At 45.3% G+C, this 25250-nt stretch overlaps 2 protein-coding genes across 2 annotated transcripts; one reads left to right on the top strand and one right to left on the bottom strand.

The window, feature by feature from the left end:
* Window positions 1-5908: 5908 nt before the first annotated feature.
* Window positions 5909-14117, bottom strand: rac2 (Rac family small GTPase 2). The gene is made up of 6 exons (XM_062481768.1): window positions 13972-14117; window positions 10161-10232; window positions 9775-9892; window positions 9454-9516; window positions 7284-7443; window positions 5909-6672 (listed from the first exon to the last, which is right to left on the bottom strand). The coding sequence occupies exons 1-6, from the start codon at window positions 14004-14006 to the stop codon at window positions 6542-6544; spliced, it is 579 nt and encodes a 192-aa protein (XP_062337752.1). The 5' UTR covers window positions 14007-14117; the 3' UTR covers window positions 5909-6541.
* Window positions 14118-14384: 267 nt separating this feature from the next.
* cyth4a (cytohesin 4a) lies at window positions 14385-22522 on the top strand. Its single transcript, XM_062481145.1, has 14 exons — window positions 14385-14401; window positions 14670-14762; window positions 15493-15557; window positions 15841-15905; window positions 16500-16566; window positions 17507-17625; window positions 17797-17877; window positions 18013-18125; window positions 18463-18611; window positions 19269-19380; window positions 19632-19708; window positions 19913-19984; window positions 20461-20609; window positions 21348-22522. Exons 2-14 carry the CDS (start codon window positions 14723-14725, stop codon window positions 21430-21432), a joined length of 1194 nt encoding a protein of 397 aa, XP_062337129.1. The 5' UTR covers window positions 14385-14401; window positions 14670-14722; the 3' UTR covers window positions 21433-22522.
* The last annotated feature ends 2728 nt before the right edge of the window (window positions 22523-25250 follow it).

The raw sequence follows: 25250 nt of genomic DNA, 5'->3' as shown, positions 1-25250 counted from the left end.
AAAAACATCTAAAAGACCCTGTACAGTTCTGGAACAACATCCTATGGACAGATGAGACCAAGATCAACTTGTACCAGAATGATGGGAAGAGAAGAGTATGGAGAAGGGAAGGAACTGCTCATGATCCAAAGCATACCACCTTATCAGTGAAGCATGGTGGAGGTAGTGTTATGGCGTGGGCATGTGTGGCTGCCAATGGAACTGGTTCCCTTGTATTTATCGATGATGTGACTGCTGACAAAAGCAGTAGGATGAATTCTGAAGTGTTTCTGGCAATATTATCTGCTCAGATTCAGCCAAATGCTTCAGAACTCATAGGACGGCGCTTCACAGTGCAGATGGACAATGACCCGAAGCATACTGCGAAAGCAACCAAAGAGTTTTTTAAGGCAAAGAAGTGGAATGTTCTGCAATGGCCAAGTCAATCACCTGACCTAAATTCAATTGAGCATGCATTTCACTTGCTAAAGACAAAACTGAAGGGAAAATGCCCCAAGAACAAGCAGGAACTGAAGACAGTTGCAGTAGAGGCCTGGCAGAGCATCACCATAGACGAAACCCAGCGTCTGGTGATGTCTATGGGTTCCAGACTTCAGGCTGTCATTGACTGCAAAGGATTTGCAACCAAGTATTAAAAGTGACAATTAGATTTATGATTATGTTAGTTTGTCCAATTATTTTTGGTCCCTTAAAAAGGGGGGGGCCACATATAAAATGTGTTGTAATTCCTACACCGTTCACCTGATTTGGATGTAAATACCCTGAAATTAAAGCTGAAAGTCTGCACTTAAAGCACATCTTGATTGTTTCATTTCAAATCCATTGTGGTGGTATAGAGCCAAAATGATGAAAATTGTGTCAATGTCCAAATATTTATGGACCTAACTGTATTTGTCGTATAAACCTAACTTTGCATTCAAAATGCACACAAAGCCCTCAAATAAATTCAACCTTCTGAATACCCTTTACACACTGCTGGGAGGAATTCAAAACAATATTTGAAAACGTTTTCAAGAACCATTGAATATAACGTGTCCCTGAATTTGAGATGTTCCACCCAGTTTGACATGATGTAAATCATAAAACTCACAAATACTGCAATTATCATTTTTACAGGCTGTTTATTTTCTATTTACATTATACAGCAATTGCATTTTGAGCTCTTGTTACTGTAGTGGTCACACTATACAAATAGTAGTACTTTTAGTCAACAACACCAATTCATTGCTGTAAATTGTAATTTGGGGAACAAAGGCTAAGAAAACAAGGAAATAAACAAATCATTTTGAACTGGGTAACAGGGCTTGAGTACGCTACAGTACTGTTCATTCTGGGTCATTTACATTTAGTCATTTTAGCAGACGCTCTTATCCAGAGAGACTTACAGTAAGTACAGGGACATTCCCCAGAGGCAAGTAGGGTGAAATGCCTTGCCCAAGGACACAACGTCATTTGGTTGGCATAGCCGGGAATCAAACTAGCAACCTTCTGATTACCAGCCCGATTCCCTAACCACTCAGCCATCTGACTCCCAGCATCCTTTCTCTGATCAGGGTCAGGCCAGAGATTTTTCTCAACATCACAGGCAATGTTTTCTCTAGCCAAACAGCAGGGAAAATGCCCTTGAAGGCCTGAGCCATCGCTGACAAGACTCAAGAGCAATGTCCCCACAAGCTTTTTCCATGGCTTGGAGAAGGTTGTTCTGTCATAGTGTGGCATGGATCTCATTTGAGATTGTTGTTCTTCTTCCTCTTCCTCTGCCTCTTCCTTTCCTCTCATTCTGACAATTCTGTCTCTTCCTCTGATATTTGCATCCATGATTTCAAAGTACAGATGAGCTTACCTTTGTATTCATTCCAAACCCCTGATTGCTTGTTGAGTATATTTGCTTGTTAATGCTTACACATGGATATTTGGTTGTTAAGGGTGTTTGAATTGCGCTGGTTTGAGTTAACTTATCAAACGGCAGTGTTTTCTGTCACGGCCACAGCCGTGCCCCCCCCCGGTTTCAGTTTTTTGTCCTGCCCTAGTGTTTCCCTGTCATTGTCTTCACCTGTCTCGTTAGCGTCATTGTGTCCACCTGTGTGTCGTTTGGGTGTGTATTTAGGTTCCTGTTTTGTGTCCAGTCTTTGTCTTGTCCTTACCATACCTGTCTGTGTGAGTACCCTATCTGTTCCCAGTTTTGAGCATAAAACCCTTATTTCTGCCATGCCTGCCAACTCCCCTGCGTTTGGGTCCAACCCCACCTCACGTCGTGACAGTTTTCTGAATGACATCATGGTGATAATTGTGTCTTATAGTAAGAGGTGTGTTTAGACTTTTGCAAAGAAGTGTGAATGAACCTGAGTAATGTGTCAAAAAGGGTAAATTGTGTTTAAAGACTGGGGTACATGGTCTTTCTTCTGGGAATTGGCAAAATGGTTTTGTGAGGATGGCTTACACATACCATTTTTGTGTTAGCAATCGAGAAAAACTGTAATACAGAAACGTCCCACTGATGTGGAAATGTGAGGGGTGATCTGTAAGTGTCAGCTCTCATGACAAAGAGCTGTAGTTCAACAACACTCTGGTTTTACCTTGTGGTATTAGTCATGAGTCTCTAGTGCTGTAGGTCTGTTCATTTTAGAATTATTATGATATAAACCAGCTATTATGATAGCTGGTTTATTGTAGATGCTTGAATAATTGTTTTGAAAGACATTAATTTTGAATGCTGACACACGGGCACGCACACACACACACACCTACACATCCCTGCACATTCCTACACACACAACACACATACGTACACACACACACAACATATCACATACACACACGTATACTAAACACATTACGCATACAAACACTCACATGTGTGTACTACACACACACACACATACCACATACACACACACAGACATCTACACAAAACACACAAACACACTCTTTTTCTCTCCTCTCTTATTTCCTCAAGGTTAGTTATTCACCCAACAGTATGACAAGCATAGAGGGAAACACAGCAAATCCCTCCAATCTATACTGGCAACTGCTTCTATAGTTTTTGTCTTTGGTCGGAGGCTGAATGCACCATACTCAAGGGCCGATCAGTCAACAAGAAAAGTGTCTAAAATAAACTAAATAGATTCCCTCACATTGCGGACGAACCATCTTAGGTCATGTAAACAGCGGTTAGCTGAAGCACATCGAGGCCCAGTGTCCCAGTCATGGATTAAGCCTATTCCTAAAGTAAAAGAACAATTAAATTAAAAACGTAAAAATCAGAGTCAGGTGGCTGAGTGGTTAGGGAAGCGGGCTAGTAATCTGAAGGTTGCCAGTTCGATTCCCGGCCGTGCCAAATGACGTTGTGTCCTTGGGCAAGGCACTTCACCCTACTTGCCTCGGGGAGAATGTCCCTGTACTTACTGTAAGTCGCTCTGGATAAGAGCGTCTGCTAAATGACTAAATGTAAATGTAAAAAGATTTAAGTCTAAAACTAGGCTTAATCCATGTCTGGGAAACTGGCCCTGTAAGTATATTTTCTCACAGTCAAGGTTGAATACAGAACGGGATACTTTTCATATTATGGCTCATTCGCTGAGATTAGGGATGAGGGGATGTTAGCGTTACCGTAAAGTGGTCCATACATTCAGCAATAGTCCGTTTCAGGAGCGAGGTGGTTGGAGACTGTTTCAACTGTATATCTGTGTTTCAACATCCATTTGCACATTTCTATTCTCTGCTCTTGATGTATGACTGTGTTCAGCCTCTGGTCTGCACCTCTCTGTCACCGACCATCTCTGGAGGAGGGAAGCCCTCACTCAACTGCTCCTCACAAGCTTTCTAAAAAGGTTTCTAAATGAATTTTCCTCCTTGAAGGTTTAGGTCGGCTGTGGTGCACTTCAATGGGCCGATGTGAAGCCCTGTGTGTCATTGCTTGTAAAAAGGGCTTTACAGATGCATCTCGATTCGATTCGATTCCACACATCCTCAGAAGGAGGATGGTAAAGTGTTTGTGCGTGGTCGTGTATCCAGACAAAACAGCAGCTTATCCTAAGTATCTCCTACTCGACACCACAGAGTGACGGAGCCCTCCACCCACTCCCGATCCAGTACTATCGGATTCGAGAACCGGCTTCCACACACGCCCAAACCACCTCTCTTCCCGCAATCATTTGCGATGTCCAGCGATGGAGGAGCGCCCTGAGAGGAGGGCCCGGTGACTCAGCCTCAGGGCCCAGCAGAGCGGGGTCGAGAGCAGACGCCTCGCTATCGGGGGTCAGCTGGTGCTCCACAGGAACAACTCTGCGGATCTCTTCATCCTAATTAGGCTGAAGTCTGACTCATCTCTGGGGGGAGACCAACTCTCAGCGCATTAATCTCTGTTAGTTTTAAAGGCATATCGCAAACGGTTCCTTGTTTTGAAATGCTTACAGATGCCGTGACTCCAGGGGAGATGCTGAGAAGCTAGACCGCGGGAGCCTCCTGTGGATGTGCTGGGAGGTAATTGCACACGGAGAGTCACTGTTCTCTGCAGGTCCACCACCCAGGCCGTGTAATTGGTTTCTGGGGCTGGGCGTGAATCCTGATGAGATCCAGAGTAAAGGAGAGAGCCCTTCACAGATATTGTGTTTGTGAGGAGCGTGGAGTCCTCCATGCCTTTGCAGCACAGCAGGATCAGGTGCTGGGTGTTCAAACTACCTTGAACTCATCGCAAAATGCCAAGATTCTGAATGGACGAGAAGGCAGGGAAGACTGAACCTGGATCACACCTGAGTTCCTGCTGGATTCCCATCTCTCCTACAGTACCTAGCTTCCTGCTGGAGGAGTCCCATCTCTCCTACAGTACCTAGCTTCCTGCTGGAGTCCCATCTCTCCTACAGTACCTAGCTTCCTGCTAGTCCCATCTCTCCTACAGTACCTAGCTTCCTGCTGGAGTCCCATCTCTCCTACAGTACCTAGCTTCCTGCTAGTCCCATCTCTCCCACAGTACCTAGCTTCCTGCTGGAGGAGTCCCATCTCTCCTACAGTACTTAGCTTCCTGCTGGAGTCCTGAGGCGGCACGACAGTAATTGATGTGTTCCGCAAGTGGGACCCTGCAATGTACTTTATGAATCTGCTCTGCACGGTACTGTTAGTGCAGCATGACCTGCATGTGCCCTGCTTGTACCAAACCCATTCTCCTCTTCTCATGGAAGGTACAGGCTCAAGCTGTGCAAGTGTTTCCCTTTTCAGATATATTTTCTGCCATTATTGGACAGTTTCTTAGTGAAGTGTGACAGGAAAGGCATAGAGAGAGAGAGGGGAAGACATGCAGCAAAGAGCCCAGGCCGGATTCGAACCCAGGTTGCTGTGGTGAGGGCTAAGCCTATGCGGTACGTGCATTTACCTCGTGAGCTACAGGGGTACCTTCAAAGTTTGGCTTCAGCCCTTTCATCTCTGTGATGGAGAGTCTGATTGAAGTCTTTACCTGTCTGTCTGTCTGTCTGTCTGTCTGTCTGGTTCACCATGTGTGTGTGTCAGATCTAGGGTCAGATATTCATGAAGCAACGTTTAAAATCTGATCGTTAAGATGATTCTGCTTTCTAAATGTGTTGTGGCGCTCTAAGCAGTCTTTACTCACAGAACAAGCCAAAACTAGAAAGAATCCCTGAACACCAAACAAAAGGAGCCGTATAATGTGTTTCTGAGTGGGAGTTAAATAAAACAAATGGAAAAGTGATTTGCCACTTTGTCACAAACTTTTGATTGAAAGATCCTTGTTTGCTAGGAGAATGCTCGCCAGCAGGAGGGATCAGAGGGTTTCAGAGACGAGAGCCCCGTGATTCAGGAGAATAAAGCCCTTCATTTTCTCCTGTCTGAAAAACTCACTCACACTCAACGCAATTCCCGCGACTCATCAGACAAAATGAAAACGGGACGCCTGCGGTGAAAATCAATACACCTCTGCTTCTGAAAAGCCAAGTTTATTTTTAAAGACTGAACAAAATTCTGTGGTATTACATATTTAGACACATGACAACCTAATTCCGCAGCCCTGAAGCTAACAAAATGTATATGAAGTTTTTGTCAACTCAGTTTTTAATCCAATATTGAGGAACCCACTAAACCTCATCCTGTTTCTGTAAGACTCAAGCTCCTCTGTCAAGATAACTGCCAAGGACAGAATTTGATCGTCAAATTAATCACAATTTTTGTGCAAAACATCATAGAAAAATAGGAGAAAGCAATATCTCAGTAATACCATCTGACAGAATCATATGAACGATCAACTATTGATTTGGATGTTGTTGTTACAAATCAACAGGTTTAGGATATTGGATAACATCTGAACCATTCTAAAGCACCCAAACCTGCACATCCGTGCTTCACATCAAGTACCCAGCACTGTACAGCTTTCCAGAACAGCGGGAGGTTACAGAAGTGTATCCCAGGTATACTTTCACACAGATTTTAAACAAAGTTCAAAGAAAGGAGACGAACAAAATACTATAGTCTAATATGTAAATGTAACATTTCCTTTGTGTTGGATCCCTGAGGTGGTGAGAGTGGGCGAGCGAGCTCAGAGCAGCTGGCAGCCTCTCTTCTTCACCTTGGTGGGCTGGGGACAGAGAACCGCCCGGATGGCCTCGTCGAACACGGTCTTCAGCCCTCGCTGGGTCAGGGCGGAACATTCCAGGTACTTCACCGAGTCTGGGAATGACACACACGTGTGGTTACCGCTCACGTTGCCGAGGACAACACATCGTTCCAGGGCGTACGCTTGTTGTAAGGGGAACCGCTTTTTTTTTTTATAACTGAGGACTTTAGTACTGTAGCTGCCTGCTGTCCATCCCTCCCTCCTTCTGCCTGCTGGTCTTTGGACTTAGGGGAGACTTGGCATGGTCGACACCTGCCATGTGCTCCTGCTATCTGGCCCATAGTCTTATTGACTTGAAATCGTAGGCATAGTGGCCTTGCTTTTACATTTCATTTACAGTGAATTTAATTACTGTTTTGCCTGGTAGCCTGTGTAGGTGTTGAAAATTAAAAATAGCCTTTTATCACATTCCAAAAGGTTCCACTTGAAAAGTGTGACATTAATGAATAACAGGAAAAAAATCTGTTTCACCCTGTGAAACAGATTTCAACTGTTTCACTCACCCTTCAACTGTTTTGCATTAATTAATTGCACATGGAAAAAACCTAACTATTATCAAATAAAACAAGGAAAAATTCCTCTAGATCTCCTTTCATGTGTGGTGAGATGGTGAAGAGTTGGTGAGTAACGCACAGATGACTTGTGGACGGTGGGAGTATCCTACCTATCTCCTTGGCCAGTGCAAGGCCTTGTGGGTAGGTAATGGGAGCCAGCTTCTTCTCCTTCAGCTTCTCGATGGTGTCCTTCTCGTCCCTCAGATCCAGCTTGGTGCCCACCAGGATGATGGGGGTGGAGGGGCAGTGGTGCCGCACCTCGGGGTACCACTAGAGGGAGCACACAAACGCACATCACCACACACACACAGGTTGGTTTGACGATCCTAGTGAGGACCGCCAATTCACAACCATTCAAAATCGTGTTATCCCTAACTCCCAACTTAATCCCTTAATTTTAAATCTGACCCTGTGACTAACCCTAAACCATCTAAACCCCCCTAGAAATAGCACTTGATGTTGTGGGGCCCAAGACTATGTCCCCACGGGGCCTGGTTTGCTTGGTTTATTAAGGGTAGTTAAACAAGACCATACAAACACACACACACACAAATAATAATATCATAATAATAATAATTGAAGCATGGTAGATAAACCTCCCAAGCCTGTAAGCATCACAATTTATTCACAACAAAACTGAACGATGTCTGTCAAACAGTCAACTCCCCAGAGTGAACTAGTGAGGGGCCAGGCACACTCTTTCTATCAGTTACAACGTTCACCTTGGAGAAAGCTTTCATCACTGTCAACTGCAGGCTGAGGCTTTCAGAGGAGCGAGGTGAGAGACGCCGCGAGAGATGTTCTGAAACGTTTGCAGACAAAACACTCGCAGAAATCACCAGAGCTAATGCCTCCCCAAAAACAATTAAGCTGCATTTAATAGATATTTGATTCTTTGCGGATTCACACAGGCTCTACACTGAGGGGTCCACGGACGTAATAACCACAGACAACACGATCAAATTACTGCTCCTTTTGAGAGTCAATTATCACAGCGTTGTGAAGGCATATCACGTCTCTGCCAGGTAAGGCCACCCCCACAAAGTCCGCCTAGCTTCCCTCTCTAAATACACTCCGATTTGTCACCTACAGGCTTTCTAATCGCTCTGTATTTCTATTTAAATAAAGTAATGTTACCATGGAGACTTGATGACATGGTAACATGGTGGGGGAGTGGGGTTGAAAACACAGTAAAACTGTAGCTTGAGGAACTTGTGTGTCACTAAATAATACTAGTAATAATTAAGTGTCTGCTAAACAACCAAATGAAAAACAGAATATTTTGGACAAAACAACAGGCTGCTTGTGACAGCCTTGGCAGTCATGGATACCAGGGCTCAGATGTTCACAGCTAAACGATCCAGAGGCCCGAGGAACGATCCAGTCTCCTCCAGACCTTCCCTTCCTTACCCTGCTGGTAACACAAGCCCAAGGACAGCTCGCTTCAACAGAGTGACATGTTTGGGAGTGTGTGTGCATGTGTGCGTGAGCATGTGTGTGTGTGAATGTGCGAGAGTGTGCGTGCGTGCTTGCCTTTGTGTGTGTGATCACCTTGTTCTGTAAACACCACAGAACGCCACAGCCTGTGGGAGGAGGACACCAAAGGCGATCTTCTCTTACTCAGTAAGGTCTCAGAACAATAACGCTCCAGTGTTTGCCTACAGACTCACCTCGCTTCTCCAATACTTGTCCTTGAGATCTGGAAGCTTGGCTTTTCAACGCTTAATTCATATCTGACTGGCTACAGCCGCGAATGCCAAACAGAAGACTAACTGCGTACTTTTGCAAATGTGCGGAGGCAAGGAGGTGTTTAAGACATCATGGTGTCAAATGTAGGAAGGCGCATACGCGTAATAACGCCTTCAGGTTTCAGGTCCATGAAAAAACACTTGGCCTGTTTTTCAGTTTTCTCCGGAAGCGTACTTTTACGGATTCATTTACACAGAGTTTGATACCCAGACCCCAGACCCCTGGGATTCAGAATGTGTGTGTAGCATATGTGGAGATGCTGCAGGATTCATGATCTACAGAGTCAATCCTCTGCTGTAGGAAGCACTATGTCATCTAAGTTGTTCCTGTACCGGCTAAAGGTGAATCTTCAGTGAGTATGTATGTGAGTAATAATGGTGATTAAATATAGATATGCTCTGCACCTGTGTGTACTGAATGTAAACCTGTGTGTGTGTAGAGTGTGTAAGTGTGTGAGTGAGTGTGTGTGTTAGTGTGTGTGTGTGCGTGTGTCAGTGTGTGTGTCAGTGTGTGTGTGGTCCTTGGACTCACCTTGGCTCTGACGTTCTCAAAAGAGGCAGGGCTCACCAGAGAGAAGCAGATGAGGAACACATCCTGGAGGAGCAACACAACAGCTGGTCAGCCGTGATACAACACAATACAACACAACAGCTGGTCAGCCGTGATACAACACAATACAACACAACAGCTGGTCAACGATAACACAACACAACACACTGGCACACTGTTGATACTGCTGTTTACGATACTGAGATGTCATGTGAGAAATGTAAACCATTGTGTGCAATAGTGAGTACTGTGTGTTTGAGTGTGTTAGTGTGTGTGTGTGTGTGTGTGTGTGTGTGTGTGTACCGTCTGCGGGTAAGACAGCGGTCTGAGTCTGTCGTAGTCTTCCTGGCCTGCCGTGTCCCACAGCCCCAGGTTAACCGGCTTACTGTCCACCATCACGTTGGCAGAGTAGTTATCAAACCTGCAGGACAGCGAAACATCAGTTCAAGTTCAAATCTTTTATTGTCAGATGCACAGGGTCAGTGACAGTGACATCACAGGGTCAGTGACAGTGACATCACACACACTCTGAAATGAACTCCCTCAATTACAAGTGAAGCTGATACATAAACATCTCTTATCTAGTTTGGCATAATGTGAGGAGCAAGATGATGCAACTTCTCCCCTGAGTGTCAGTGAGTGTTCTGTTGGACGCTGGCTAGTGTGTGTGTGTGTGTGTGTGTACTCACACGGTGGGGATGTACTCTCCAGGGAAGGCGTTGGTGGTGTAGCTGATGAGCAGGCATGTCTTCCCCACAGCGCTGAAACACAGATGGGGAAATCAGCCGTGTGCCAACACACGCGCACACACACACACACACACGTGCTCTGCTGCAAGACAGCATTGAGAAGCGAACGTGGTCACACCCAGACACACTCTGTCAACAGACAAGGACACAAAAACATCTTTACTGTGGCACACATTGTATAAGTGGACTTTAGAGAGGGGTAGATCGCAACATTGGATCTTTTGTTGCCTTTGGAATCACATTGGAATCTATGATTGGAATCATTGATTGGAATTGGAACATTGGAATCTATGATTGGTTATTATCTCAAACGTCTTATATCTGATAGTCAAAACGGAGTTTAAACAGCCCCTTGGCGATATTTTGGAAATGCGTTAGCACAATACAAAATGTCCATTACTAATCTTCCTGTATCTTTATAATTTCCATCAAAATCACGACTGGAAAGAGAGGAGAAGGGAAGTGAAGAGGACCGATGCAGCTTTGAAATCCATCTCACACACACACACACAGTGTGACGTGATGGATTACCAGGTTGAAGGACTCTTTCAAACTGGCCTGCGTTCTGTTAATGAATTAGAGATCAGATTTCTCTGACTTCATTACCCAACACTGAGCCAGAGCCCTGACAGAAAGGGCTGAACGAGGGCGCATCGGGGAGGGAATTCCTGAGAACAGTCCCTACCTGCGAGTACAGGCAGGATAGAGGAATGCTCAGGAGGGGAGGCAGCAGAGAGCTGGAAAACAACACCTGAGGCTAGAAACACTGAGATCTGGAGATCTGTTCAGAATGCTGATCCTTGGGTTAACAGTAGCATCCATGCAAATCAGGAGGGCAGATGTGTGTGTGTATGTGTGTGTCTCTAACCGTGCCCTTCTGAGTCAGACACACACACACCCATACACACACACACACACACACAGACACATACAAACACACACACATACACACACACACACACACAAGCACATACACACACACACACACACACACACAAGCACACACATACACACACACACATACACACACAAGCACATACACTCACACAAGCACACACATACACACACACATACACACACACACATACACACACACATAAAGTTGGTTGTGCTTTGAGTCAGAGCAGAGGGACCTCATGGTTCCAGTACTCCTACTCTCCAACTGGCTTCCAGACCTCTCTCTCTCTCTCTCTCTCTCTCTCCCACTCTCTCCCCCTATCTCTCTCTCTCCCTCTCTCGCTCTCTCTCTCTTCTTCTCCTTCTTTTCTCCACTCCTCTTGTCCTCCTCTCCCTCTCAGTCTTAGCAGAGGCGACACAGATGGCCTTGTCCGTGGGCGGTGTGTCATAGATGAAGTGTGAACAAGCTGCTTGACGACAGCTCGAACCATAGGCCATCTTCTGTGGTCCTACACCTTTTACACACTGCCGATATTAAAAGCCTGCCTGAAGTTTAAAAATGAACTCCTTAGTTGTGAAGGAATCATGAAAGTTACACAATGAATCTGTAGTACAGTGAAGACATAGAGTCACACAATCTGACTTCAAAAGCCAACCTGGTAGTTAAAGTCATACATTTGGTTCAAATTGAGTGAGTATGATGTGCTACTTTCTAGTCTGAACTGACCTAAAAAAAAACAGACCAACGTACAACTGAGAATAGTAATCTGGCAAACCTCGACTAAAACTGGTCATCTGTCTGGGGAAGATACAGTGAGGACGAGAATATTTGCATCCTGTCTAAATTCACCCGTGATGTTTTCCTTTGGCCTATTTGAGCTCAAGTTCGAATAGAAATGTTCCACAGTGGTGGAAATTAAAATCAGTCTTTTTTAACCTCCAACACAGCATGATCAGTTCTGGCCTGTTTCATCTTTCATGTCCTTCCATCTTCCTCTCTGTGAACTCTTATGAATGTTTAAGCACCTGTCTTCCTCTCACGGGCTACTGCTCCGCATGGGGTCGTTGCAGGGGGGGCTGGCGGTTGATGACAAGGACATATGGACCCTTTTTGAAATATCTCCATTTGAAACTGATTTATTTATCTTTTTTTTACCCCCCCTAAGATTCTTTTAACTAAGGCCCTGGCTGTCACATGGAGCTCCTGTTACACCTTCCCCCTAACCCACGGCAACCACAGGTGAAGCTTTTGCAAGTGTAGCTGGCGCCATGGCAGCGGAAGTCGTGCATGCGTGCGTGGACCTCTCAGTCCGGGCTTCACGTTCAGGCTGACGCAGAAACAACGCTAGCTCATTCAGTCCCATGTTCCTTCACCACTACAGAACTCCTCGTCATTTGGCTGCTCTTTCTTTATCAGAGCGCCTTCACGTTTACATTCCCAAACGTTCTTTAAGATCATAGCTTCACTGATCCTTCATCTGCATGTCTGATCTGTACTGTATGTTTGTGTTTTTGTATTCTTCATTTTGTTCATGTGTGTTTATGCTGTAAGGTGTCCTTGGGTGCCTTGAAAGGCACCTTTAAATCAAAGGTAACATTCTTATAATAATAATAATAAGTAATAAAATAATGTAATAATATTACTATTCACAACTAGGATGGTTGACAAGTTGTGTTATATGACACAACTTGTCTTCCTATAGGTCAGTGACTGGTCTCATGATCTACAGGCCCTCTTGAATGTGAACCGGAAACACCAATTCAGAGGCTTTTAAATGTTTAATTTAGTTCAGTGTTTGAAACCCCCGAGACTGAGCATGTACTTCCATTAACCCTTGTGCTGCCTTCGGGTCACATGACCCAAAGGTTCATAACGAACCATCGTTGTGTTTACCCAGTTTTACCCAATACAAAAACAAATAAAAATAATTTTCTTTTAACCTTTGCAATGTGGGGGGTCTGCGACAGCCCAACGGTTAAAAGAAAATGCTTCACTTTGTTTTTGTATGGCGTAAATTTGTCGCAATACGACGGTGGGTCACACGGCTGATGGGTCAGAATGACCCGAAGATAACACAAGGGTTAAATACTTGTGTCACCTGTTTTTGAAGGGCAAACTGTGAAAAGAGGAACTACGTGGGTTGCATTGTAAAAAGCACACCAGAGGAACTATAGCTGTCTGCACTGAAACACACAGTAAAGAAACTGGATTTCAAATAGGGACATATTACATTCCAGATTATATTCCAGATTATATTCTATCCACAGCCTTTGAGAATTGTATTTTGCTTAACTGTAGCTACTCTACCATCTTTATCTCTCTCCATTTCTTGTTAGAAGATTGCATCTCAGAATCCATTTTGTAAGAAATCTTGCAAAAGAACTTCCTTCTTCCTGGTGCATTTACATATTGCTAGTTCCTTTTTTAGGTCAAAACGACCTAAAATGTTCTATGTTGTGAGAATTACAAAAACCAAAACGATTTGACAATTTTCGCGGCACCAGGTGATGTTTGAATAATTCTGAGTTAATAGTCCAGTACTGTTTGCCAGAAACCAACTTTGCTGCGATGCTCTCGCTGTTAACGTCCCTATGTCTGTAAGGCAGATATACACATGAACCTCTGTTCTGAACATCAAGCCCTACATTAACTAGAACGAAACTTTCCTTAAAACTCAAATATAATATGTATTTATTTTTCATGATAACCCTCACAAAACTATGTAACATGTGACACCTTGAATTCCTGATGCAACTGTACATGTCCACACCCTGCCGGTACCTGAATCGATCCGGATGAACGGTGGATGAGGTGTTTAGTAAAGTAAGTAAAAAACTTTTTTCACACACTTACCCATCCCCAACCACCACACATTTGATGGCTTGCATTGTCCAAGTGCTGAAAGAAACCCCTGCTGTTTACTAAATGTCAGGGCGAAGTGATAGAGCGAAGTACAGGAAACAAGTTCGTGTCTAGCTATCTTCTGAGTTCCAACGCCCGTCTCAAGCGCGCTCTTGATTTACGGTGCAGACGAGTGGGGCGCTCGAGCGCAGCGCATCACCACGATCTGATCGACAGATAGCAGGAGGTTGAGACAGTTTAAACTCTTTCTAAACTGTATCTTTGCAATACTTAGAATCTATTCCACGAGGAGAATTCAATCGACTTAAAATATATATAGGCCCCATTTTATTGATTAATCCAATTCTCTTTTTTATCTGCTCGAACAGAAAACAGCAGCCAAGATATGATCGGAAATTAAGGCTGTCTTCATGCCCGCTAGGTGGGGCCAAATATTAAGATACCCTACTGCATTATCTGTTTCACCCACCCCCTGACAGTAGAGTACTGCTGTAGTAAAGGGCTCTTGATGCAAAAAAAGTTAGTTCTACCAACCAACTGTCTATGACATTTGATCTATCTACATCCAGTAGCAGAAGACACATCTCATCAATGCGCCGCCATCATCACCACTGATGAACACTTGACTGGTGAAGTGATTGTGTTTCGCTGTTCCCCTGGGCTGATCATTGCCGCCCCGTCATCAGCAGGGTCGCTCCGACACATGCTTCCTGTTTAGCTTCAGTCTGCCAGCCACTACAACATGGGGTGCCGGAGAAAGGACAGTTTCCTTTGGGGAAAAGGTACGTTCGGAATCTGATTGTCATGTCACTTTTTTACCCACATGATTTACAGGGACAGCAATACCAAAAACGTTTTTAATTTACTTAGACTTGCTCTGTAGCAGGAAAAGGTGTTTCACTGACCAGAGTTAACTTTTAGCCTAGTGATGATGGCAAAGAGAGTAAAATAATATGCTACACGATGGTCAATTATAAGGTATGTAACTTTGACAAAGTTAGACTGTTAAGTGCTACATACACTGTGAGTTATATGTCTACATGTAAGCGTATGGGACATCCTCTTACCAGACAGAATGCATTATGGACTGTACATTTATACTATACTGCTGAGTATCTGTAACCCCAGTTATCTGCTCACTGATCATGTTCAAAAGTGACGAGTAAGACCATCTTGTCTTAAGGAAAACAGGCCACAGACAGGCAGCTATGTGGGAGTGCCCGTCAAACTCCAAAACGGTTGAAAGCCAACTGTAGGGAACCACATGTCCTGTGTGAGCTTCAGAAGTACACACTGCATGCATCACCGTGGTTACTGCAGCTGGAATCTTTAACCCACCTCTGAAACCCGCTGCATGCAATGGGTGTAGCTGTAAGGCTGTCAATGCACTTCACTGACAAATCACCAGATTGAAGTGCTTAAAGGGAGGGTTTGCACACAGGACTTTCCTTCGTTTTTTGGTTGGCTCATGCAGTAAAGTCCAGTTTGTAAAACTGTTTTACTGACCCACAGTTCCCTCCAGTGTCGTGGCCCGGAGGCAGGAAGGCCCCCACTGGAGCAACACCCTCCAACTACAGGTCTGTACCCCACACACCTTCAGGCCAGACTGACACCACACACACACCACACACACCCCAAACACAGTCAGGCCTAACTGACCTCACAGAGGTTCACAAATCCTCTAACGATCAATTCATGAACTGATCGATTGCTCCGCAGACGTCGTACAGTAAAACTGATGATACCTGTGTTTCTAAACTGACCTCGTATGACACGGTCAGTGTCATACGAGTCTAAATGTCTAATGACAAAGCAGCTGCACTTGCCATGTCACCACCGTGTCATTTCCTGCTTCTGCAGAAGCTGAGGTTGGAGAGCGATGACGTGATGACCGCTGAACAGAGCGCTGAGCTGCAGGAGCAGAGGTGAGTCTGGCATCCAATTGTCCTGACAGCAAGGAGAGCTTCTAGACCATTCTACCTGGGGAGGCCAAGCTGGAGCCAAGTTTACTGTTGCAGGGTGGGGGGGGACACATGGGGTTCCAACACCCCCCATGTCCCCCCCCCCCACCCCCCCCTTTAACCACCCCTGCTGACAGTGTGTTTATTTGAACCAGAGATGTTCAGATGTTAAGCAGTATTGAAATGACGTAGCCCCTTTTGGTTCAGAAGTATAACTCCTGAGATCCTTTCTCTCCTCTCAGAAGGAGAGAGAGAGAGAGAGAGAGAGAGAGAGAGAGAGAAGTCACCAGCACTCACCTCCTCTCTGTCCCATAGTCTGCTAGAGAAACAGATACCATGTGTGTGCATGTGTGTGCGTGTGGGTTATGTGTGGGTGTGAATAAATAGGGTAAATATGTCAGCGACATGAAACCAAACGTGGTGTTCCTGGCAGGACGACCACAGCAGCCCTGAGTGTTACATCTGAGGCCCCTGCATCGACTCTTAACTCACAACTGACATGGTAACACCGTCACCATGAATCACTGGTGTGTCGGTCAATCTCCCTTCTCTCCACAGCAAAATCCAAATGAGGAACAAGAGGTTCTTATGTGGGAAAAAGAAATTCAACACAGACCCGAAAAAGGTACGTTTTACTAACGTGTTCGTCTGGATCAGTGGTTCCCAAACCTGGTCCTCAGGCCCCCTGTCCTGCATGTTCAAGATGTTTCCCTGCTCCAACACACCTGATTCAAATGAATGGGTCGTTATCTAGCTCTGCAGAAGCCTGCTTATGACCATTCATTTGAATCAGGTGTGTTGGAGCAGGGAAACATCTAACACACGAAGGACAGGGGTGCCCTGAGGACCAGGGTTGGGAACCATTGGTCTGGATCATGTGAACTAACTTGAAAACACAGCGTTCGACAGAGACAAGGATTAGCTACCAACTTAGCGTGTCGCGGCACGTCACGTAGACCGTGGGCCCTCTTTCACCACTTCATACTGAAACACTGTCAAACACAAACACATCCAAAACATCGAGTGTTGAAACGTTTGGCCGACGGGAGCGAGAGAGAAGAACTGACACGCTCTGGAGTCTGAGCGGATGCAGCGTCTGCAGAGAAGCCAGTGCTGCGGGCGTGCGAGGCAGGCGGGGAGTGACACACACGGAGAGAGAGAGAACCACATCCTGTTTCTGGAATTGGAACGGATGTTCAATCTTGTACTTTCACCACATCTCTCCCCCCAAAACACCCCACACCCCACAGGGTCTCCGTAGAGCTGAAGAGAATTGCGATTGTATATGTCAAAAGGTTGTGTATACATATGTAGACATATACACATCGCTAGACATACAATAAATGATAAATGAATGAGCCAGGTCTTATTTGTGACAAGGCTTCATTATGTTTTTATCTTACATATTCAGTCATAGTTATAAAAAAAAAACCTGTGGAAATACAGTATGTGTGGATTAAAAACAAAAACATATAATTCGTCTAAAGAAATTCGAAACACAGTATGAGTTGTTGAGTATGTTATTGAAGGACATGGTTTGTCTCTAAGCGTTTGTCTGTTTGCAGGGTATTGGCTACTTGGTGGAGCATGGGCTACTGGAGTGTACGGCACACAAGATGGCCGACTTCCTTTATAAGGAGGAAGGACTCAACAAAACGGCCATCGGCAACTTCCTGGGAGAGAGGTAGCCAGCGATAGGCTCCCTAGCAGTGGGCTCATTCCCCTGACCAGGACTGAACATGGTTCACAGTTAGTGTGATGACTGTCGTCATGGTGGTCATCACTGGGAGGATTAGGCTGGTGACAACAGCAGTCTTCAGTCTGTTGACCACGTTCCTGTTTTTTGTTTCTGCAGGGAGGAGATGCACCTGAAGGTCCTCAAGGCCTACGTGGACCTTCATGAGTTCTCCGACCTCAACCTGGTTCAGGCTCTGCGGTCAGTTCACAGGCTCCCTGCACCTTCTCTCTGAACGCCTGTTGCTGCTGTCCTGTCTATTCCTACTGATGATAAACACCTTTCCTGCCTGCAGTTCAAGCTTGTGTGTGTGTGCGTGTGTGTGTGTCGTTGCAGACAGTTCCTGTGGAGTTTCCGCCTGCCTGGGGAAGCCCAGAAGATCGATAGGATGATGGAGGCCTTCGCCTCTCGTTACTGTGACTGCAACACGGGAGTGTTCCAGTCCACAGGTACCAGAGTACAGGCTAGCCAGACAACACTCTAAAATAGGGGGCTGTGTGTGGGGCCAAGTGGGCAGGAACATTGACAGAGATTCTGTGTCTGTGTCTATGTGTGTGTGTGTGTGTGACTGTCTGTGTCTGTGTGTGTGTCTGTGTGTGTGTCTGTCTGTGTGTGTCTGTGTGTGTGTGTGTCTGTCTGTGTGTGTGTCTGTCTGTGTGTGTGTCTGTATGTGTGTGTCTGTGTGTGTGTTTGTGTGTGTGTGTGTCTGTCTGTCTGTCTGTGTGTGTGTGTGTGTGTGTGTGTGTGTGTGTGTCTGTCTGTCTGTCTGTCTGTCTGTGTGTCCAGACACCTGCTACATCCTGTCCTTCTCCATCATCATGCTCAACACCAGCCTCCATAACCCCAACGTGAAGGACAAGCCGAGCCTGGAGCGCTTCGTCTCCATGAACAGAGGCATCAACCACGGAGGAGACCTGCCCCGAGAGCTGCTCATGGTGTGTGTGTGTGTGTGCGTGTGTGTGTGCATGCGTGTGCGTGTGTGTGTGAGGGTGTGTGTGCATGCGTGTGCGTGTGTGTGTGAGGGTCTGCCATCTTCCAAACACACACACTGTGAACCCAACAAGTTCAGACTACTCATAACATTTTGTGAAGACTTGATTACGTCAAACTATTTAACTAATCCAAGCAATTTCTCTAAGTAAATAATACCTACATAAGTAAACATAAAATCTATGAATTGATTCAATTCATAGGTTTTTTTTATTATTCAGTTTCAAGAGGTTAGATTATGTGAGATTAGGTTCGATTGATGTAATCAGTTTCCGCGTAAATCCCTTATCGGTGTTTACAGCGCACAGACACACACGCACACACACATTGTATGTAGAAAATGTGCTCACATCAAAGCTTTCCTTTGAACCCCGCTTCACAAAGTGTGTTTTCTGAAGTTATCCACCTCATAAAGACACTGTAATTAAGCACCTGATTAGCCAGGAAGTCAATAACAAGCAGCCAGACAGTCAATAACAAGCAGCTACACAGTCAATAACAAGCAGCCAGACAAGGAAGGTGTTATATTTCAATCTCTGTTGATTATTCCATCGCTTCACTAGGTTGTTTTGTTTGCATCTCTCTCTGACCGCCGTCTCCAGAAACTGTACGAGAGCATTCGCAACGAGCCGTTCAAGATCCCGGAGGACGACGGGAACGACGTCACACACACCTTCTTCAACCCCGACAGAGAGGGATGGCTGCTCAAAATAGGTGCGAAGATCTGGACTGACACTGAAAATGTCTGGTGTCTGAAAGAGTCTGTATAGTGAATCAGGACATAAACTATATAAACCTCATTTCACATCGGTAATATTACTGTAATACTGCATGTTTATCTAGTACTACAGTACATCCAAACACCAGATGGTCCTATGTTGTGTTGGGGAGGATGACAGAGGCAGGAAACTGCACTAAACACTGAGCAGTCTGGTTTTGTTTCATCCAACTGTTCTTCCCTGCAGGAGGCAGGGTGAAGACATGGAAGAGGCGCTGGTTTATCTTGACTGACAGCTGCCTGTACTACTTCCAGTATACCACTGTGAGGATCCTAACTGATGACACACAGGAATATGGTTGGAACAAAGGAAGGAGAAATGTATCATCTAATATGCTTTCTGTCTTTCTCTCTCTCTCTCTCTCTCTCTCTCTCTCTCTCTCTCTCTCTCTCTCTCTCTCTCTCTCTCTCTCTCTCTCTCTCTCTCTATCTCTCTCTCTCTCTCTCTCTCTCTCTCCCCCCTCTTAGGACAAAGACCCTATAGGGATCATTCCTTTGGAGAACCTTTGTGTCAGAGAGATCCAGGATTCAGGCAAACAGGTACTGGTCACCATCTCTCAGGTCCCGACAGACAGACAGGTACTGGTCGCCATCTCTCAGGTCCTGTCAGAGAGACAGGTACTGGTCGCCATCTCTCAGGTCCTGTCAGACAGACAGGTACTGGTCGCCATCTCTCAGGTCCTGTCAGACAGACAGGTACTGGTCACCATCTCCCAGGTCCTGTCAGACAGACAGGTACTGGTCGCCATCTCTCAGATCCTCTCACGGTCTGGGAGGAAATTTACTAGCTAGCTTCTATTTCTGTATCAGCTTTCACAGCTCAATGAGTCACAGCTGCTGTATTCTGTGAGAGAGGTGATGAGTGACTGGACCATTACACCCAGACAGTTACAGGGATGTATACATTAACACACACACACTTGGGGTGTGTTTGTGTGTATTTGTTGTGCGATGGTTGCGTATTTATTGTTGGTTTGTTGTGTGTGTGTGTGTGTGTGTTTGTTGTGCGTGTGAAGTATTGTCTGGAGATCTACAACCCCGAGGGGCAGAAGATCAAGGCGTGTAAGACTGAGACCAGAGGCCGCGTGGTGGAGGGGAAGCACCAGTCCTACAGGATGAGGGCCGCATCGGCTGGAGAGAGAGACCACTGGATCAAGGCTATCAGGTCAGGCCAGGCTCGCCACCTGTGGAGGGGACCAGAGATGTTCAGATGTTGAGCAGGATTGAAGTTATGGAGCCCCCCCTTTTGGGTTCAGATTGATCTGTTTCATGAAATGCAGTTGTGCGGGAACATTGAGGAGAAGATCCTGTCAGCGTAGTCAGCTGGCTCGTGCTTGGGTAGGTCATTATAAACATGACAGGATGACAGCCAGTCAGACAGGGGTTGTGGAGCTGCATTGTGATTGCTCTACGAGGGTTCGTTCCAAGATATAGCCAAATGGCTAGAATTACCTTTTAATAATGAGTCACCCCTGCATTATAATCATGGCTGGATGTTCAGCCCAGTAATCATTAATGCTGCATGACTTGTGGAGGTGGCAGGTCACCATCCACAGCAGCCGTCAGGTCAGGACCGGTCACAGCAGGGATCAGGTCAGGACCGGTCACAGCAGGGATCAGGTCAGGACCGGTCACAGTAGGGTTTCACTTCTTGAAATGGGTTTTTATTCAACCCTTCACCAAGTACAATTCACAACTCCTCAATTTAAGTCCTCGGAAGTAGCAATCTATTTACAGGATTGTGAGTATGATTTGATGGAACTTCCTCCCCTTGATATTTTTTTTTTTAAACTAACGTCAACCTCTGTGTGAGTACACTGAGAGGAATGTAAGATTCCTGGTGTGTCACACACTTGGTCACGAAAGTGGATTGTGATGCTGATCGTCATGGTTACCTTGGCAGGACGAGCATCACCAAGGACCCGTTCTACGACCTGGTGACCTTGAGGAAGAGGAAGGTCATCACCAACCACAGTCCTCAGGCCTGAGGCCAGAGGAAGCCTGGGGAAGAAAAGAGAACTCAACGTTGGGTTTCAACGTCCGTTTGCACATTTACCTTTTCATCTCTACTCTTGAAGCATGACTGTGTTAAGGACCTCTCTGTGTCACCGACCGTCTCTGGAAGAGGGGATCCTTCACCGAACTGCTCCTCAAAAGCCTTCTTCCGTTCTGTCTGTTTTCCTGGGACTGTCTCCTTGTCTTCCTCGAGGGTTTAGGTTGGTTTAGGTACACTTCTGTGGGCGTATGTGAAGCCCTGCTTGACATGGCTTGGATGAAGGGCTGTACAGATGCATGTAGATTTGATGAGCCCAAGTGGAAGGCTCTTCAGTCGAGGAAGGCATCTTATCAGTCAAACAGAACTTCAGACATGTACTACAGTACTGTGAAGTATAGTGCAATTGACCATAAACAATGAACCACGCTGAAGTCTCAATAGCTACTGTAAACAACTGAAAAAAAGTTGTTGAGTTACTTTAAAGTTCTCAAAGAAGGTTACCCTCATAGGATGAAGTTTCAATTAAGCTACATATGTATGGAGTGGAAGTATTTCCTTTGTAAAGGTCTGGTACAGAAAACACATTTTACCAATGCCTTTGTTTAGTTTAGTTATAGTTAACATACTGGAAATGGAACCTGTTTCATTTCCATGTCAGAGATTTCACTTCCTCTGGTCAGTTCCTGCCCCTGAGCTGTTTCAAGCCAGTCTTCCTGTTACCATGATGTTTAGAAATGGCTCTTCAAACCGACACAAGTATCTATAAACGGTCGATACAACAGTGGTATGGGTTTCACACTCTTTCTGTTGACAATGCAATATTTGGGATGTGCGATAACTAAATACCATAATAATATAAATATGTATTTATACAAATGAACGTTTTCAGTGTTTTTTTAATATTTTATTTCATTAATAACTATAATTACTAATTGTAATATATTTGTTTTTAAATGTCTACAGATGTTACACAAAACATTTTTCTTTAGCTAAAAAACCTTGTAAAAAGATTTTTTTTATACATTTATTAATAAAGTTGTATCGCACTGTGCAACATGTGTGGGCTTCTCCTTCAGTCCAGTGGTGTCTGATCATTAGAACCCAAAACAGGCCTGTGCTTCCTCCAGTAGAGGGTGTCAGATTGCCGTGACACCGGTTGCCAGGATACAGACCCCCCACAACCCATCAGGACTTTAACCTTTCTCACAGGAGTGTTCCAGGTACTTAGTAGTCAGTAGATGGTTCTTTATAAACCAGAACAGGAACTGTGCTGTTGTATAAACACTATGACCCAGTTTCCAAGAGATGGATTAGGCTTAGTCCTAGATTAAAAACATTATCAGTGGAGCGAGGTCTTCATTAAATTCTTCTCTTTCTTTAGGACGAGGCTTAATCCATGTCTGGGAAACTGGGCCTGTAAACTCGAACATGAGATGGGATCTGGGTTTCGGTTCAGCTGAACGCTGCACCTGTGATGTGTCAAGTAGCATGCTGGCTGCTCTCTTCATGTGTGTTTCACTTCCTGTGTGTGTTTGTGTGTGTCTGTTTGTTGGTGTGAGTGAGTGCGTGTTTGTGTGTGTGTGTGTTTGTGGGTGTGAGTGCGTGTGTGTGTGTATGTCTGTGTGTGTGTGTATGTCTGTGTATGTGTGTTTGTGGGTGTCTGTTTGTGGGTGTGAGTGCGTGTTTGTGTGTGTATGTTTGTGTGTGTGTGTGTATGTCTGTGTGTGTGTGTGTGTGTATGTTTGTGGGTGTTTTTTCGAATGTTTGGGTGGGTGTAAAGGTTCACAACGACCCATCGTTGTGCTGCGACAACTTTACCCAATACAAAAACAAATAAAAAGCATTTTCTTTTAACCTTGGCGCTGTGAGGGTTCTGAGACAGCCCGACGGTTAAAAGAAAATGCTTCACTTTGTTTATGTATGAGGTAAAGTTGTGGCAATACACGGGGGGGTCACAATGACCCGAAGATAACACAAGGGTTAAGTGTGTGTGTGTGTGTATTCCTCTGTTGTGAACACATTAAAGTCACAACCACATTCTCAGCCTCTTTGAAAGAGCACGTCCGTGAACGGTGACCAGGCTATGTGCTTTATACTAAAGTGATTTCATCAGAACTTTCTCCTCAAACAAGGGTGGTTATAAGCACAGTGATCCACCCATCAAAAGCGAACTTTCTGCTGCAAGTATGCAACTAGAAACGCTTCAATTCCACCTTAAAAGCCTAATCTAAGATCAGCGGAACCCTCTCAGAGGACAGAACTGAATCTAGGCCAGCCAGACTAGCCTGGCGATAAGATAAACCAGTGAGAAAAGAACACATTTGCGCAATAAATTAAAACCAACCTTCAAACCGTTTCTAAACCAGATTTCTGAGTGTCTGTCTTGAAAACGAATATAATCAAAATTAAACAGTCTATTTTTCTTTATTTGTATTTGGTTGTCTCGATTGGCTTTCTCTTAGGCAGTTATCCCTTTTACAGCATTTTCAAGGTGGCTGTGACAGTTTAATAGAAAAAGGTCAAAGTGCAAAGGTCAACTGTCACACTGTACAGTTGGTGAACAGTCACAGCCTCACATGTTACCGTGAGAACTGCCTGACCTATCCACACAACATTCATAATTTACACACGACATAACACACTCCATTGTAGCAGACATACAATCCCTTTTACAGTGTCCTTGGTAAGAAAACCCTCATTACTGTGTGAGATCACTTCTCCTTTCACCATAGTAACTTAAAGGACTCCCACGCATGGCGACTGGTCCACTCGGACTTGTTGAAACGAGACACACCGTGGCTCAGCGGCAGACTGCGTGATGACAGAGCAACAGGTGACTGCGTGATGACAGAGCAACAGGTGACTGCGTGATGACAGAGCAACAGGTGACTGCGTGATGACAGAGCAACAGGTGACTGCGTGATGACAGAGCAACAGGTGACTGCGTGATGACAGAGCAACAGGTCCCCACATTCAGGTATGCTGGGTTCACAAGCACATCAGTCGTAGGAAACACACTGGATTTATTTAGCGCTGTCAGACCTGAAAAGTACTCAAAGCACTACGTTTTTTTCCGTTTCTCATTCATGCATTCACACACACACATGCACACACACATGCACACACACACACACCATGCAAGCCAAGGCAAGGTAACGTGTACCATATTTGTATTGGTGCTGCACAGTGAAAAACATCTTATTTGTACTGAACATGTGTTCTTCCTCCAGTACAAAGAGGATAGATGTCACCACACTGTTGATGCACAATTTAATCTGTGCTTCGTATTTCTGTTTATCGCCCCAAATCACAGTACACTGAAGCTGTAATGCTTTTGCTTGACGTACTACGCTATTACTGTTTTCACTTCTGGTTAGACGCTAACTGCATTTCATCGGCTCTGTAACTCGTACCGTGCAGAGTGACAGTAAAACTGAAGCTGATCTAATGTCACCTAGTAACCATGGCAGCAGTAATGAGAAGGACAAAGTGGGGACACAGGGCCAGCAATATAGTCCAGGTAAACAAAGTCAGGCTCATCTCTGGTAGTGGCTGAGGGGACCTCAGCAGACACGAGGTTATACAGGTCTGGCACAGCAACTGCAGGCCCACCTCCCTCCTCTCTCCCTACTCTCCCCCCTCTCCTCCTCTCCCTCCCTTCTGTCCTCCTCTCCCTCCCTTCTCTCCCTCCTCTCCTCTCCTCCCTCCTCTCCCTCCCTCCTCTCCTCTCCTCCCCTCCCTTCTCTCCTTCCTCTCCTCTCCCTCCTCTCCTCCCCTCCTCTCCCTCCTCTCCTCCCCTCCTCTCCCTCC

The sequence above is a fragment of the Osmerus eperlanus genome, chromosome 2 (genome assembly GCF_963692335.1).
Source record: "Osmerus eperlanus chromosome 2, fOsmEpe2.1, whole genome shotgun sequence".
Taxonomy (NCBI): Eukaryota; Metazoa; Chordata; class Actinopteri; order Osmeriformes; family Osmeridae; genus Osmerus; species Osmerus eperlanus.
This window is presented reverse-complemented; position numbering and strand designations above follow the sequence as displayed.